Source organism: Nomascus leucogenys, chromosome 13 (assembly GCF_006542625.1).
Source record: "Nomascus leucogenys isolate Asia chromosome 13, Asia_NLE_v1, whole genome shotgun sequence".
Lineage (NCBI taxonomy): Eukaryota > Metazoa > Chordata > Mammalia > Primates > Hylobatidae > Nomascus > Nomascus leucogenys.
Genome location: NC_044393.1, coordinates 21,337,250 through 21,354,661, shown reverse-complemented (window position 1 = coordinate 21,354,661; position 17,412 = coordinate 21,337,250). Strand labels below are relative to the sequence as shown.

General features: G+C 43.3%; 1 protein-coding gene across 4 annotated transcripts in view; it reads right to left on the bottom strand.

The window, feature by feature from the left end:
• Positions 1-17,412, bottom strand: part of PTPRT (protein tyrosine phosphatase receptor type T) — a 1,129,549-nt gene that overhangs the window by 605,333 nt on the left and 506,804 nt on the right. For all 4 annotated transcript variants that reach the window (XM_030825446.1, XM_030825445.1, XM_030825447.1 and 1 more), the window contains exon 7: positions 1,233-1,526. In XM_030825446.1, coding sequence (XP_030681306.1) covers positions 1,233-1,526 — 294 coding nt within the window. The remainder of the gene's footprint in view (positions 1-1,232; positions 1,527-17,412) is intronic.

The following is a 17,412-nucleotide window of genomic DNA, read 5'->3' as shown; positions in this document are numbered from 1 at the left end:
ACCGTACCACTGGCCATTCTATGACTTTGGACAAAAAGTTTAAGAGTATTGAGTCTCTATTCCTTTGTGCATATATAAAACGTAAATACTTACAGCAAAAGTTTACTTGGCATAAAAAAAAGATATAACATAAATAAGGTAATTTGCAACAAATAAAGAGCAATTTAGTTTAATTTCTTGAGTTGCATCCAGAGCCAGATCATCTCAGAGACACAGTGAGACACATGTTAGCCAATAGCCCCTGATTAGAAATGCAGTAGAAGCCAGGAGGCCTGGGACACAGTTGGATCCAGAGAGTCTCTCCTCTTAGACACAATCTCAGCCAGCAAGCTCTTACATGGCATCCAGGAATATCACAGAGACAGGTGTAGTCAGTAACCCATAGAGACAGAGTGGAATCCAGAGGACCTTCAGAGGAATAGTCCCAACCCAGACTCTTAGGTAGGGATAGGAGCCTCCAGGGGATACAGAGGCAGGAAGCTCTTAGGGACTAAGGTAGTTCCAGAAACAATTCAGAGATACCATCAGAGCCAGGAGGCATTTAATACATGGTTGGCAACAGGAGCCCCTTGGAGACAATTCTAGAAGGAGGAACCATCAAGAAAATTGTCAAAACCAAGGGTCACAGGCCCAGCTCAGGGAGCCTCAGGAACAATGTTAGAATTAGAAACACATTAAAGATACAACCAAAACCAGAAGCCCCCAAGGACATAGTCTAAATGAAGCCTTCAAGGGGCAAAGTCAGAGCCAGGAGCCCTCAGAGACACAACCAGAGCCAGGAGCCCTCAGAGAAACAGAGCTAGGAACCCGCAGAGAAACATGGCCAGGGCCCCCAGAGACACCAAACCAAGGGCCCTCGGAGAAATTATTAGCATTAGAAAGCCTCAGACATACAAATGGCACCAGGAGTTCTGCAAGACACAGAGCCAGTGTGTCTCATCAGAAACACTATTAGATCCAGGAACCTCCCATGACCCAGCTAAAGTCAGGAGGTTCTTAGAATCACAGTCAGAGCTAGAAAGCCCCCAGAAATGCAACCACAGCCAGAAGGCCCTCTAAAAAAAAAAAAAAACAAAACACAAAACCTTGATCCTTTTTATCCACAATAGGAAGCACGTTCACATTCAAAGAAAATTAGGAATTATCTGTCACAGGAAGGCAAGAGGAAGGCCAGTCTTGGCAACAGCACAGCCTCTCATAATGGAGCCTGGAAAAAAAAAAAAAAATCTTACCTGCACACTTGGTCCTGGTGGTGAGGGGAGGCCCTGGCGGTCCCGTACCCCCCTCACCTGGTCGTGTGAGAAGCACTCGGATCTCATACTCAACGTCGGGGTCCAGATGCCACAGCTTATAGTTGGGAGAGTCGACTATGTGGGTCTCTGCCCACGTGCCTGTGGTGGTGCGATATTCCACTTCTTTCAGGATGATGGGGCCATCCCCGATGATGGAGTTGGCATTTGGCTTGATCCACAGGTATGTGGCCCCCACAGCCAGCAGCTCTGGGGGAGCAATGGGCGTGGGAGGCTCTGTAAGACAAGCAATCAACAAAGGACCGTCAAACTCAAATGATTTACAGAGCAGACTCCAAGCACATGACGACAAGGGACAGAATTCTCGATATAGCCATAAAACATAGTCAGAAAACCCTTTTTGTTTTATTTTATTATTTTTATTTTACATTTTTGAGATGGAGTCTTGTTCTGTCATTCAGGCTGGAGTGCAGTGGGGCCATCTCGGCCCACTGCAACCTCTGCCTCCCTGGTTCAAGCAATTCTCACATCTCAGTCTCCCAGTAGCTGGGATTACAGGCGCCTGCCACCACGGCTGGTTAATTTTTGTATTTTTAGTGCAGATTGGGTTTCACCATATTGGCTAGGCTGGTCTTGAACTCCAGACCACCTGAGGTGATCCGTTCGCCTCAGCCTCCCAAAGTGCTGGGATTACAGGCATGAGCCACCACGCCTGACCTGAAAACCCTTTTTAAATCCCATTCATGCCCTATTTTAAGGGTTTGCATGTAAGTACCTGAATCAGTATTTCTTCAATAGCTATATTCAATGCCTACCTTATCTCCTTCATTTAAAGAAACAAAAGAAAGAAGGCCATGTGAGGAAATGGTTTTCCCAGAACACAGCAAAGCTGCTGGGTGAATACTCTGTTTTCTAGCCTCAAAGGAAAACCTGCTTTTGCTGAAGTAAAGTTTGGCACAAAACCCAGGGGAGCCTGAGGTCTATAAACATTTCTTACATAGAACACATAGATTGTTAGTGGAAGTTCTTTCCAAAGAGTGATATGAGCCTAAGTAGAAAAAGAATGATGGCACGGCAAGAATTCAGCTTCTGCCTCAATCCTGGCAGGTTTCTTCCAGCAGAGAAAGTCATGGGTCACAGCAGACCCAGCAGGAATAAGGGGTCAAAGGAAAAGTCGTGCTGAGTTATCTTGCATCTACTCTGTGCTGCCACCTCTCTTCCACTGAGTTCCACGCAGTCAGCTAAGTAGACTAGAGGTTCAGCAGGCATGGATCGTAGCCTCTTCCTTGCAACTGTTAGCCTATGGCAAAGCTACAAAAATTAACACTTACGTTGTATTTCTCATGTACTTTAAAATCTCACACGTATCATTTCATGTAATTCTTGGGACAACATTATCACCTTCACTTTAATGGGGGAAAAAAACAAAAAAAAACAAAACCGAGAACCTAAGAAATCAGGTCACCTAACCCCAAGGTCATGGAGAAGGTAGCGTAGGATAAAACTTGTATCTGCATGCCTTCCTGGACCAACTTGCACCAAGGAAAGCTGTCTGCCTTTTAATACTCATCTTTAAAAAAATCAAACTGAATATATTTGTTATTTTTATTTGTAGTAAAAATGGCAGTAGAACAATAAAGAAAATGGAAGAAAGAGAAAATATGAGAAGAAATAGAGGAAGATGGAGAAAAATGGAAGAAAGAGAAAATATCTCTACCATCCAACACAGCCATTTTTATTCTTCCACATCCATTCCAATATTTATGTACTGACACATTTTTTGTGTTGTTATAATAACACATAGACCCAATGTATATTCATTTTTCTTCCTTCACTTACATTGTAAGGATTTTTTTTCATACACTGCTCGAGCTTTATCATCACTGTCTTTAATATTTACAAAACAATCCATCAGGTTATCACACTAACTATTCTCTGATTGCTGGACACATGAGTTGTTCATGTTTTGCTACGGTAAATAATGCTGCAATGAACATCTTTGTGCAAATGACTTCAGTCTGTCTTATCTCATGTTTTCTTGGGACCAACTGCTAGGAATGGGATTATATGTCAAAGGGTATGAACAAGAGGAAATGAAGAGTAGAACAAGGACGAGGAGAAAGGGGAGGCACAGAGGAGGCATATGAGGGTAGAATACAATGCGCATTTGTTTGAGAACATCTCACTTATAGAGGGCCTCTGGGTTATTCACATGGATAGAAGGCAGGTATACATTTTAGCTTGGAACTCAGATAAGGGCTTTGAGATAGAGACGCACTCAACATTTCCGTTCTAATTAATTACCTAGAAGCAAAGATTCTCTAGAAACAGAATAATTGCTACAAAACAGAGGTGGACAATATTTTCTCAGTGTGACTCGAAGCAAATCTTAAGGGACAACTCCAGATTGCCTCTATTATAGCCTGTCATTTGGTCAGAGAAGGAAATTAAGCAGATTAGTCAAGCTAGATGCTTTTCTTTACAAAGCCATGGAAGTTATTACTCAAGACCTTGTTATCTCAAAGGTGTTTTCAAATTGATTTTTGGAAAATTTGTTCCAGGTAGAGAAATTAGGTTGGCAGGCAGATAATTTCTGAGCTCGTCCTTTGTGCATGTTGAATATATGGAACCTTTGATTGCCATTATCAACTCTCCAGAGCTCCCATCAGTCTCCAATGAGGCCCCAGGGATGACATTTTGCAGCTCTGTGATGACGCTGCCCAATTCCTTAATATAATTATTCACAGACTAGACCTCCACAGAATTAAGAGTTGCAGACTTCCATAGTTTGGAGGCTGAGTGAGTGGCCCCATTTAGTTCTTTCCCATCGACTTTTCACCATGGTTTTCTGCTCTCCTATTTCAGACAGCAGTATTCAATTGCTGACCACCAGAAAGAAACTAAAGTATTAAATCTTTCCAAATGGTTAGCTTCTTTTCATGTATTTCTAATGGCATGTGCAAGTATAGTAACAAACATCCCCTTGAGTATATAAATGTCCCTATCTCAAATGACTTGCGACTTCACACATTTGTGTGCAGATTAGCCACGCGGTTATCTCTCCCTCCATCGCCTCAAGAATAGACCATGTAAGTTTATCAAAGTGTTTCCTCTATCTGGCACCAAGGAAGCCATCAGACTATTGTGTGCTTTATTCTTTCTTTTTTCAGTGATCCATTGATTTATAACTGGCATTGTTTAGAAGGTACAGGTACTGGTGGTTCAAAGAGAAGCAAAAATATAGCACAGAATGTTTTTTTGTAAGCAGCACATTATTTTAAAAATACATAGAAAAACACTATCTATTTATATCAGTTCTCTATCTCTAAGATGAACTCTTCAAGAAGACAGTATAGGAAATGTAGGGGGCCATTCAGTCCAATGGCTAGAGTCATCAGGGAGGAAAAGGAAATCCCTGTGTATCTCATTTGCCAGACAGAGCACTGAGCGCATGAAATTTAATGCAGCCAAGTAAATCAGTGATAACAAAGTGTAGTAAAGTCATGATGGGGGTGGCAGATGCAGTTTTGAAGCCTGTGAAAGGACCTACTCTGGTCTAGAGGTTAGGGGAGCTCTTGCAGAGAGCGCTTAGGGGAGTGTTCTGCTGGGACCACTCATGTTGAGTCTATGAACAAAGAAAAATTCCTGGGGGTCCCCTAGTTCTCAGTTGCTTGGGCTAGACTGGTCAACAATTAAAACGATGTGCCTTGGACACTCATTCATTCACTCATTCTATGAATGTCGAGTCCCTGCTGCTGGTCACACACTGTCCTAGGCACAGACACAATCTTGGCTGCATGGAGCTCCCCTTCCAGCCTTCACTCGAGGATTGACACAGAGAAGTCAGGAGAGAAGGAAGCTGACTCAGAAGCTGTTGAGAAGGAGGGCATTCGAGAATGGAGAGGCCCTGAGAGCCAGACCTAGGTAGGAGCTTATGGATCCATAAAGGGATACACATATACACAACGGAATACTGCTCAGCTAGAAGAAATGAACAAGCTGCAGATGCAGACACACATAACAACATAAGTAAATCTCAAAAAAATTCATGCAAAAGAAAAATAAAAGAAGAATGCATGATGACCCCATTTATGTGAAAAGTTCAAGAACAAGCAAAACTGCTCTTTGGTGATAAAAGCCAGAAGCACAGTGATCTGGGGGGCAGATACTGACCGGGACAGAGCCTGAGGGAAGTTTCTGGGATGTTAGAATGTTCTCTATATACTGATTTGGGTAATTAAATAGCAGAAATCAAAATAGTGTCACCATAAGGGAGATGACTGCCTGAAAGAAGGCATAAGAAAAATTTGGGAGGTTATAACCATTTCTGTATCTTAACTAGGGTTATGTAAAACTCATTAAACTGTGAACTTTAAACATAAGTATTTTTATGTATATAAGTGATACCTTGAAAGTTAAAAAAATCACAAAAATATGGATATGTGACTCATTGGGTGAAGAGAATGCCACTAATTACTTGAAACTGAACCTCAGAAAATTGGGAGAAAATGAGCCTTTACTCCTATACCATTCCCTCCTATCAGCACCATCAGATGCTTGAATTCCTAATAGTTTTTCAAACAAGAGATTGCTGAGGCACACACCAGCTTCTTATCCATGAGCCTTTTCACTTCTAACACAACCAATGCCCTCTTCTTAACAGACTCCACACCATCATCTGTGCAAAGCCAGGAGTAAGTGTTTAACATCTGACAGCACCCTCTGCTCACAAAGTTTGCAACTAAATTAAGGAGGAGGAAGTCTTGCCTTCAGGGAGCTGAGGCCTGAGCTGGGAGATGACATCAGTGCCTTCCAGCCAGGCATCAAAGCGCTGCGAGGACAAGGATGCCAGGAGCCATCCATGAGGCCTGGGCAGCAGCGGCCCTGAGCTTCCAAGGCTCTCCTTCAACATGTAGATGGTGAAGTGACCCCTTCCTGTAATTCTGCCTCATCCTCAGGCATCGATCTCCAGAACAATTCTGTCTTTCTTTTCCCTGCTGTGAGCACTTGTAACAGTTTGACTCCCCAGAAATTCCTACAGAGAGCAAAAGTGTTTCAAATAGCTGGAGATGGAGCTGTGTGCATGTATTGTCTGCTCTAGACAGAAATCAAACGTTTTGAGAAAAACCAAACGTTACTAAGATGTGAAGTGAGCCTTGATGTGATTAAGGTGAGTATAACCTGGCCTCCAACACTTTACACCACACGCCTCACCCCACCTGATCACCCTTTTAATTGCATTTCTATTCAGTGACCCTCCAGGTCTGTGGGAATGCCTCCACCCACCCAACCCTAGCCACCAACACAAACACATTCATACACAGACAGAAACATGGTTGTGCTATTCTCATTTCCAGACTTTTGTCTGTGCCATTTTTCCCAACTACAATAGCTTTCCTTTTATTTGTTTTTTTTTTTTTTTTTTTTTTTTTTTTGAGACAGAGTCTCATCCTGTCACCCAGGCTGGAGTGCAGTGGTGCAATCTCGGCTTGCTGAAACCTCCAACTCTTGGGTTCAAGCGATTTTCCTGCCTCAGTCTCCCAAGTAGCTGGGATTACAGGCACCTGTCACCACGTCCAGCTAATTTTTGTACTTTTAGTAGAGATGTGGTTTCGCCATGTTTGCCAGGCTGGTCTCAAACTCCTTGTCTCAGGTGATCCACCTTCTCAGCCTCCCAAAGGGCTGGGATTACAGGTGTGAGCCACCATGCCCAACCTTCAATTACTTTTAACTAAACCATGCCTATTTTTCTTTTCAAAACTGCTTCATGACGACTTACTTTTGTGTAGCACAGGGCTAGGCACAGAGTAGATGTTCAATGCTGATTAAACTTTCTACGATTTATGTGCAACATTGTTTTCATACAATAATGGACTGAGGATCAAAAAGGACTACCTTGGGGCCAGGCTCCAAGCTTTCCTTGACCTTGGCTTACCACTAGCCAGATGTGTGACTCTGCTCAATCTTCATGGTCCTCAAATTTATTTTACCTTGACAATGAAAGATTCAAGTCATAAAAGTCCCTAAATTTTCTCTACCAAGGGCCACAGGGATTCTATGTATACTCAATGACTACCCTAACAGTGAGCAATCGGCAGTAGCCCAGCCTCATTCTTCCCTGGCTTGGGCTCAGGGTCCTTGGACACAACCTAAGTAGATATAGCATCAAATCCTCCAGTAGGTGCCAACCAGAATTAGTCTTTGTTGGCTGGGCACGGTGACTCATTCCTGCAATCCCTCCCTTTGGGAGGCCAAGGCGGGAGGATCACTTGAGGTCAGGAGTTTGAGACCAGCCTGACCAACATGGTGAAACCCTGTCTCTACTAAAAATTAGCTGGGCACGGTGGTGAGTACTTGTAATCCCAGCTACTCAGGAGGCTAAGCAGGAGAATTGCTTGGACCTGGGAAGAAGAGGTTGCAGTGAGCCAGGATCATGCTACTGCACTCCAACCTGGGCGACAAAGCAAGGCTCTGTCTCCAAAAAAAAAAAAAAAGGCCGGGCGCGGTGGCTCACGCTTGTAATCCCAGCACTGTGGGAGGCCGAGGTGGGCGGATCACGAGGTCAGGAGATCGAGACCACGGTGAAACCCCGTCTCTACTAAAAATACAAAAAAAAAATTAGCCGGGCGTGGTGGCGGGCGCCTGTAGTACCAGATACTCGGAGAGGCTGAGGCAGGAGAATGGCGTGAACCCGGGAGGCGGAGCTTGCAGTGAGCCGAGATTGCGCCACTGCACTCCAGCCTGGGCGACAGAGCAAGACTCCATCTCCAAAAAAAAAAAAAAAAAAAATTAGCCTTTGTGCCCTAACCAAACATACAGCCAGTGGTCAATAAATATCTGATGTCTTATTTAAATGGGTAGAAAAAATATTTGATGTTTTCCCAAAGTAAAAGGTTGAGGGTGGCAACAAAGAGATGAAAAAGAACAAGAAGTAGGATGTTGTAGAGAATACTGAATGCACCTCTAAGCAAAGGATTGAAAGTATTTAGGGAGAAGACATCAAACAACTGATAGAAAGCAACAATCAAAGACATATGTAAAGAAAACTTCTCTGAAATACCCAAAGGCCTGAGTTCGCAGACTCTGAAGAGTGCAGTGGGTTTCAGGCAAAATCAATGATGAGACTTGAGCTTAAGTACATACTGGCAATATTTTTGAAATACAAAACTAAAGAAAAATTCCCATAAGCCTTCAGAAAAAATAACAGATATCTATCAAAACGAAATGAAAAGACTAAAAACTCTGATTCCACACTTTATCATTACAATTTCAAACACTGGGATGTGATGAGGAAGAGGATGATGAGAATAATCACAAATAACACCATGGGGCAGCTCCCATGTACTGCACACTTTCAGACACCTCTGACTGCCCTTAGTGTTCTACAGTATTGATTCATTTAGTCCTCACAGCAACTTTATGGGTGGGTAGATACCCACCAAAAGTCAAACAATTAGTCATTCAAAAATCCAGGACTGAGGCCAAGGCAACATGCCCGGGGTCTGCACTCCTACCAACTATGATAAAGACAATGGAGCATTATGATAAAGACAATGGTATACACAAAAGGTCTTAAGGGAGATGTTTCCAGTCCCAAGAGTTTTATAGGAGGTTAGTCGTGGTGCATTTTCGAAGCCAGCAGAAAAAATGCTCTCAGTTTCTGAAGAACGCAGAGAAGAAAATGCTATGTGCACGCCTTCCCTTAGAGAAAAACTGCTTGAAGATATACCCTAGTCCGCCTTGTGATGAATCAAAATCATGACCTCTAGCATGGGGGGAATTGTGGTATAAGAAGGATCAGTCCTATGAGATGGTTAGCTACCACAAGACCCTCCTTTCTCAGATGTGAGTCTAGAAGAGGAGGATGATCTTGTGCCAGACTGAAGTGAACGCATAGCCCAATCTGTAAGAAGGGGCAGAATGGCATGCCTTTCATCCACACAGCATTTAGGGAATGCTTAAAAACAAGCAATTCCATTATGAACGGTTAACTTTAGCTTTGGCCATCATCCTGAAAAGGGACATCATAAATTCCTATGAAAAAGTCTCTCCTTCACTTTGCTGAACTAAATTAAACAAACAAATCTCATCTACCTAAGCTTAAAACATCTAGATTTAAATACATGAAAATGTTGATGTTTTTCTTAGGGTTGTGAGAATATATGTACTATTTTTTCTTTATTCTGTTTCTTCTTTGATTTTTTTACATGCCTAGTAAACCTGTATCAGTTGATTATAAACATAAGCATTTGAAATAGGTAAGGTTTTCATATATTTCAAGCTTTTACATCTGGATGTGACCTCCCTTGCAGTTCTATGCTCTCAATCACTAGGAGTCTTTAGCAGTCAATCTCCCCTCCTATCTGCCCAGGTAACAGGAGTCAAGAACCACAACTACACCCATTTTCCCAGCAAGTTCCTCACCAATAGCTCACTAACAAAGAGACATCCTGGCTACCTCTGGGACCCCCTCAAAGACCTCCACTGTGAGATGACACTTGACTTTCAGATAATCCTCTAATCATTGCAGCCACACAGTAGTTTACCTGTTTCCTCATTTTTCTCTCTATAGTGACAACACAAAGGAGACAGTACTACTCCCTTATTACAGATGAGGACACCAAGGTTATCTAGAAAGCAGCAGTGTCAATACTGCCTGCTCTGTGGCTACAGGCATCACACTTCCCACCCACCCACAAGCCCAGGTGTCACCACTCCCAGGAGCAGCCCTTCCCAATGAGGGATGGAAGTTGGTGGATAAACATCCAGGTTTCCTTGACCCCTAGTGGGACAACGGGGTGGCTTTATTCAGTCTTTTAGATGGCCCTTGGTGGGACTGAGCACCAGATATCCTCTAGCACTTCCAGCTCATAGTGCACTCTTTGCACTCCTTTTTTTTTTTTTTTTTTTTTTTTTTGAGACAGTCTCACTCTGTCACCCAGGCTGGAGTGCAGTGGCGTGATCTCAGCTCACTGCAGCCTCCGCCTCCCAGGTTCAAGTGATTCTCCTGCCTCAGCCTCCTGAGTAGCTAGAACTATAGGTGCTACAGGCACGCACCACCACGCCCAGCTAATTTTTTGTATTTCTGGTAGAGACGGGGTTTCACCATGTTGGCCAGGATGGTCTGAATCTCCTGATCTTGTGATCCGCCCACCTTGGCCTCCCGAAGTGCTGGGATTACAGGCATGAGCCACCATGCTCAGCCCATAGTGCACTCTTCAAGAGGCTTTCTTTCTTCTCAGTCTCCCTTTATCTCTTCTTTACCAGCGTTCTCTACAACTTAGATAAACTATTTGCAAATCCATGCTAAAGGATCTGTTTTTTGGGGAAATCCAGTCTAAGATATTATGAAAACCAGGGAAAGTTACTTAACCTCTTTGTGTCTCAAATGCCTCACCTGTAAACTGGGGATATAGTAACATTTTTCTCATGGGAGTTGCCATAAAGATTATATAAATTATTATAGTCGATACTTTAGAACAGTTCCTACACATAACAAGTAAACTGTCTTCGCTACTAATATCATCATCCTCCCAACCAGCCACTGATGAGCCATTCAGCTGTCAGTGAGAGCCTTAACTGATATTCTCATTTTGTGCCCCCCACAGAGAGACACAAAGATCCCATCAAACGCATTCCCCTTCCTGTGTCAGGATCAAGAGAGTCTACAGTAATGTCAGTGTGTACTCCTGCCAAAACTCCCACCAGCAAATAAATTTAAGAGCTCAGCCTCAGTCTACTTAACACCATCATGTTGCAACCAGTGAAGTCATTCAGAAATGCATAATTCAATAATAACTTAGCACCAGATGAGGTTTTATGATCTGCAACACTCTGTCTTCCCCGGCTCCCCTTTATCCCCCAACACCTCAACATTTTCAAGATTACTCTTTGCTTGGCCACTTCCCAAAATTAAGAGCAGAGTAATCTTTCTAGAAGAGCCTTCCTTTCCTTGCCTGCTAATCAGGAGTCCTCAGAAAGCATGAATCAAGTCTGTCACCTCCAAAGAGGGGGCTAGGATAAGCTGGATTCTAAAGTTTTGGAATCAAAGGTCATGCTTCAGGAGCACCTTGTTCCAGGGCAGCATGGGTTCACACATGGGCACCCTTCACTCCCCTCCTCCACCTCTGCCAAGCAGCCCTGCTATGAAGAATGGGGTGAAAGAAACTCTTGCCTTATCCAGTTTGGATCTTAGAATTCCAGAGACAACCACGTCTGTACACCCGCGGGATGGTGAGAGCTGTTATTATTACTATCATGCAGCAAGGACAAATAACATTCTCATAATGTTCACTGTGTGCCTGGCTCTATTTCGGGATTTACATACAAACTTGTTTATTCCTCATATCACACCAGAAAGTAAGTATTATTCCAGTATGCATTTACAGATGAGGAAACTAAACAAGTGTGCTAGTATTCAGCTTTGGTCTTTTTGCTTCAAGCCCACCCTGTTACATCAGTTATGTAATTCTGGAGCTGGGACCCTCCTAATGACATCTCTAAACTACCTTGCCAACTGGCTTTGGTCCAGGAAGAAGATGCTCTCTTTCTGCTTCAAGGTCCTTGTAGCATCACTCCAGCAACAGGGGCTGCTACACTCCAGGCCCTAATCTCTTCTGGTCTTTGTAGCACCCATGGCACAGTATCTTTTTGAAGGAACTAACAGAAACTAGGCCATGCCTCTTACAGCTGGAGTACAATCTGTGGGGTCCCCCTCCTCAGAGGTCTCAGAATCAGCCCTGCTGTGCTCCTCCTACAGACTTCTAGGTACCATAACCCCTCTGTTTCATTTTGTTACCCCAGCCCCAGGTGTGGTCACCACTTCTTGCCATTTTTGGCTACCTTAGCATCCCATTTTTGCACTGACAGCCTTTCATCACTGTGTAATGGATTCCCTTCAATAGAAACCCTCTGTTTGAAATACCTGGTGTGATTTACGGTTTCCCTCCTGGACCCTGATTTATATCCATAGGTATTATAATTATCTTTATTTTTCACATGAGGAGAACAAGGTACAAATTGCCCAAGGTCATGTGGCTAGTTAGTGAGTGTGCTGGGATACTCAGGCTGTCTTGCTCTAGAGGACATGATTTTAACTCACACACTGAGCTGATGCCCCACTGTTCTCAGCACCCTGGTCAGCGACACAGTGAGGCAGGTACATGAAGGCTGGGAGATACCATATTCTGCCTAACAAACAAGTAATGAGGGTTGACTCTGCTATATTTGGGGATGTGGAGTCAAAGCAAATAACTGTCTCTACCCTGGAGGAGACTAAGAGACTAGGGAAGGATGCAGAAACCAATGAGCTACAGAAGAAAGTGATACAGGCTGGGAAGTGGCAGGCCCAGAGTCCTGTGGACTCATACAGGTGTGTGGTATTGATATGGACAGGAGACAGGGAAGTACTGGGTAGAAGGAGGTGGTTTCCCCGTAAAGGCCCCACCCTCAAGCCTGAAGACCCATGGCCCTAAGTCAGGACAGACATTTCTGTTTTTGCACCCAAAAAGTTGCCTTTTGGCCCACCACACCTCCAATCCTGCCCCCATATAAACCCAAGACCTTCGTGGGCACACACACAAGTGGCTGAACATTAGAACCAGCAGACCAGTGACACTGGAACAACGTGGCAGAGAAAGACAGAAAAGAAAGGATATCTGGGCGCTCGGGGGAGTTCAGCTTGGGGCAGTCAGACAGAAATCGGCCACTGGGCGGCCCGACTCCAGGGGAAGACCACCTTCCCACTCCATCCTCCCCTTCTGGCTCCCCATTCATCTCACTGAGAGCCACCTCCACCAATAAAACCTTGCATTCATCCTTTGAGCCCATATGTGATCCAATTCTTCTGGTACAGTGGGCAACTGAAGGAGCGAGCCACACCCGTTTCACATCCTGCAAAGGAGATAAGGGAACTCTCCCATTTCAGTATCATACACGGAATAGTGGTCCCAAAAGATGCTCAAGTCCTAATCCCCAAAACTTACATAGACTCCAAAACTTATATAGACTCTGAAGCTGTGATTAAGTTAAGGATCTTGAATAGGGAGAGTATCCTAGATATGCAGTATCCTGGATAAGTGAAGAAGGGAGGCGGGAGAGTCAGAGAGAGCAATTGGAAGGTGCTATGTTCTGGCTGTGAAGATGGGGAAAGGGACCACTAGGCAGGGACAGCTGGTGACATCTAGAATCTACAAAAGGCAAGGGAATGGACTCTCCCCTAGAGTCAGAGGAACACAGCACTGCTGACCCATTTTAGACTTCTGACCTCCAATGCTATAAGATCACAAATTTGTGTTGTCTTAGACCACTAACTTTGTGATTTGTCACAGCAGCAATAGAAAACTAACACAAGGGGAGATATCCAAATTAGATGGAGGATGTTAGGGAAGGCTTCCTAGAGCAATCAAATCATGACCTTGGTCTTAAAGGAATAGGAGAGTCTAACAGGCACAAGGGTGGGATTATTCACAAAGACAAGACTGGGTCATGCAGGGATGGTATATCCTACTGAAACACAGGTGATGGGGAGCAGGGGTGGAGGGCCAGCAAAAAGGCAATCAGAGAGGTCAAAAGTGACCCGATCAGGAATGGTCTTCATCCTGAGGCTGTGTAAGCAGTGGTGTCACGCAGGCACAAGAGTTTTAGGGACAACTCCTCTGAGTGCACGGTGAAGAATGAGTCTAAGGGAGAGAAACAGACAGGGGGACCAATAAGGAAGTTGTGTCAATTACATTGAGGAAAGAAATGATGAAGGCACAACTCAAGTAATGGCCATGGGCCTGGAGAGGCAGAGGCAGAGGAACTAGGCAGAGGGTTGGGAGACTGAAAGGACAGGATTTGGTCATGGATGGAATGTAAGGAGCAAGGCACATGGACCAGTACAAGGCTAGTGTTCGACACGCTGGGTGAGTCTCCCCTTGACCTCCACAATGCCTGCCCAGCCCATATAAGTGGAAGTCTACCTCAATTTCCCTGTGCAGAACCCCAGTACTCTATGCTAGCTTCTCCAAACTATGCCCATTACACTTCATCCCTTTGCATTTTCACATTCACTTTCACTTACAAAGGGAAGCGTGGTGTACTGGAAAGTAAAAGATCACTGGGTCTGACAGAGGTTGCCTTGCAACCTCTATTACTTGATGGTGTGGCATTAAGCAAGTGATATGACTCCCTCGTGGCTGAGTTTCTTCCCATGTAAAATCAGGGTCATGGATCATACCTCATTGGGTCCTTGTGAAGATCAAGTGTAAGTGCCTGAAAAATGACAGGCCCTACATAAATGTGAGTTATTCCTTTCTTCCCATGGCTATTAGTTTTGGACCCCTGCACTGGTCTTTCTCCCCATTCCACAGCCTTCTCCTGTAATGGGCCATTCAGCCCAGCGCCTCTAGCCTCCTAAGAGCATCTGAGATCTCAGGGCACTCTGAGCATCTGAGATCTCAGGGCATCTTGGGCTCATGCATCACATGTATCACATTCGATAAAATCAGTGTCAGCTTTATGCATGTGGAAGCCACTAATCTCCCACCAGGACAGGCAACTCACTTTCAGAAAGCACTGGAGGCAAAACACAGTAGCTGCCATAGCAGAACAAATATGACAAGAAGACAAAGTAGAGAGAAAGGGGGTGGTAGGGAACAAGGGAAGAAACATGCAATTCAGGGCAACCTGGGTCCAGGCAGCTTCATCAGTTGCTATGCTACCAGCCACAGAAAGAAAGGCTTACGCAGAAGATGTCTGTGGCTTTAGAGATATTGTTATTTTGCAAATTCTCCTTGGCCTATCCCTATGTGCAAGGGGGAGATGCATAATTAGTCTCTAAGCTGCTGAAATGGCTAGAAATGACTAGAAGTATCGACTGCTCTGAAGTGTCAGGAAGGGGTGTCCAGATGGATTAAGAGGCTTATCCATAGAGCCTACTCAGTTTGTGGGAAGAGTTTAAGAGATGACGCCCCCCCTTATGCAAAGGAACTGAAAAATTAGCTTCTTCCAAATCCTCCCTCATTCCCCTAGGGCTGCCTCTGCCCCTGCCGTATCTTGCCTGAAGAGAGACTTAGCACAGCCCAACTCACTGCTCTTTGGGAAAGGACTTCGAAACAACAAAATTCTGCAAGGTCCCATAGACCTCTGTCCCTGTCTCCAAAAGCCATGATTCTAAGCCAGATGGATGCTGGGCTCCAAGAACAGAATTAGTGGCTTCATGCTGTTGTCTACCACTGGTCACTGCCTCTAGGTGCTTCTATAGAGGAAAAGAACATGAGGAAACAGGAAGGAAAAGGTAAATATATTGTTTATGACACTGCAGGCACTGTTCTAGGTATTTCTAACATCTTATTCATGTATTTCTCAAGCATAGGCCCAGGGAACTCAATGACATATACGGTGATTTCCAAGGGCCCATAGAAAGCAAGAGTCTTTAGCTAGAACATCTTGGAACAAAATCCTGCTTGAAGATATTGGGTAAGTTTGAATTTTTACACACACAAAAGGTTTCAATGAAATGCCACCTTTACACAAATTCTTACAGAGACTCTAAAGAGAAGAATTACTTCCAAACTTATTTTACAAGCCCAGGATAGCTTTCATTCCAAGACTTCACAAAGATATCACATGAAACTTTTAGGCCAATCTCCCTCATAAACATGTAAACTAAAATCCTACATATTGTATTACCAAGCCAATCCTGTGATATATACAATGAATAACAGATTATAACCACATTAAGTTTATTCTGGGACTACAAGATTGATTTAATATTAGAAAATCAATCAGTATAACTCATCATATTAACAAACTGAAAGATAAAAATCATACAGTTGTCTCAAGAGATGCTGAGGAAGCACTTGATGGAAATCAACAGCCATTCATGATAAAACTCTTAGAAAACTAGAAATAGAAGGAAAGCCCTATAATCTGACAAAGGGTATCTAAAACATTACTCTAACATCATAATCAATGGTAAAATACTACACACTCTTCCCTGATTTCCCCAATTCTACTGGTAGTTTTAGCCAATGCAATGAGGTATGAAAAAGAAATAAAAGATATAAATGTTGGAAAGGAAGTAAAGCTTTCATTACTCATAGACTACATAATTGTGTGTATAGAAAATTCTTTAAAAATCTCAAATTATGATAAAAATTAACAAGTTGATTTAGAAAAGTTCCATAAATTAAATATAAACAATTATAAAATGAAATTTAAAAGGTGCCATTTACCCAACCAATAGTAATAGACATCATAATAATGGTGACCTCTAGGGGAAGGAGTAGTTGACTGGGAAGAAACATGATGAAACTAGGTACCACAATAATTTACACCTTGATTTGGAAGATGGTTATATGGGTGTACATGTATATGAAAGTCATTGAGCTATCCACATAAGGTTACTGCACTTTATGTCCTTTGCTGCATTCTGTTCTACTTCAATAACAAACAAATTGAATAATTACTTACAAAAGCACCAGCAAAATATTAAAATATCTGGGGAAGTATATACACCTATATGTACATATGCGTATATACATGTATTCTTCTTCACTGAAAACTGCCAAACATTACTGGGATACATTTTTAAAGCTCCAAATAAATGGAGAGATATTCCATGCTCATGAATTAGAAGAATCAATATTGTAAAGTTGTATATTCCCCTTATGTTGAATTTTATGCTATCCTAATAAAATGTCTGTCAGGCTTTCTAAATAATTTGACAAACTTATTCTGAAGTTTATCTAAAAATGCAAAAGGCCAGGAATACTCAAAGCAATATTTAAAAAGGAAAAGAAAGTTAGAGAGCTTACCTTTTAGGAAATTAAGATTTATTATTAAGCTACAGTAATTAAGAAAATGAGGTATTGGCCAGGCGCAGTGGCTCACGCTTGTAATTCCAGCACTTTGGGAGGCCAAGGTGGGCGGATCACGAGGTCAGGAGATCGAGACCACGGTGAAACCACGTCTCTACTAAAAATACAAAAAAAAATTAGCCGGGCGTGGTGGCGGGCGCCTGTAGTCCCAGCTACTGGGAGAAGCTGAGGCAGGAGAATGGCGTGAACCCGGGAGGCTGAGCTTGCAGTGAGCCGAGATTGCACCACTGCACTCCAGCCTGGGCGACGGAGCAAGGCTCCGTCTCAAAAAAAAAAAAAAAAAAAAAAAGAAAATGAGG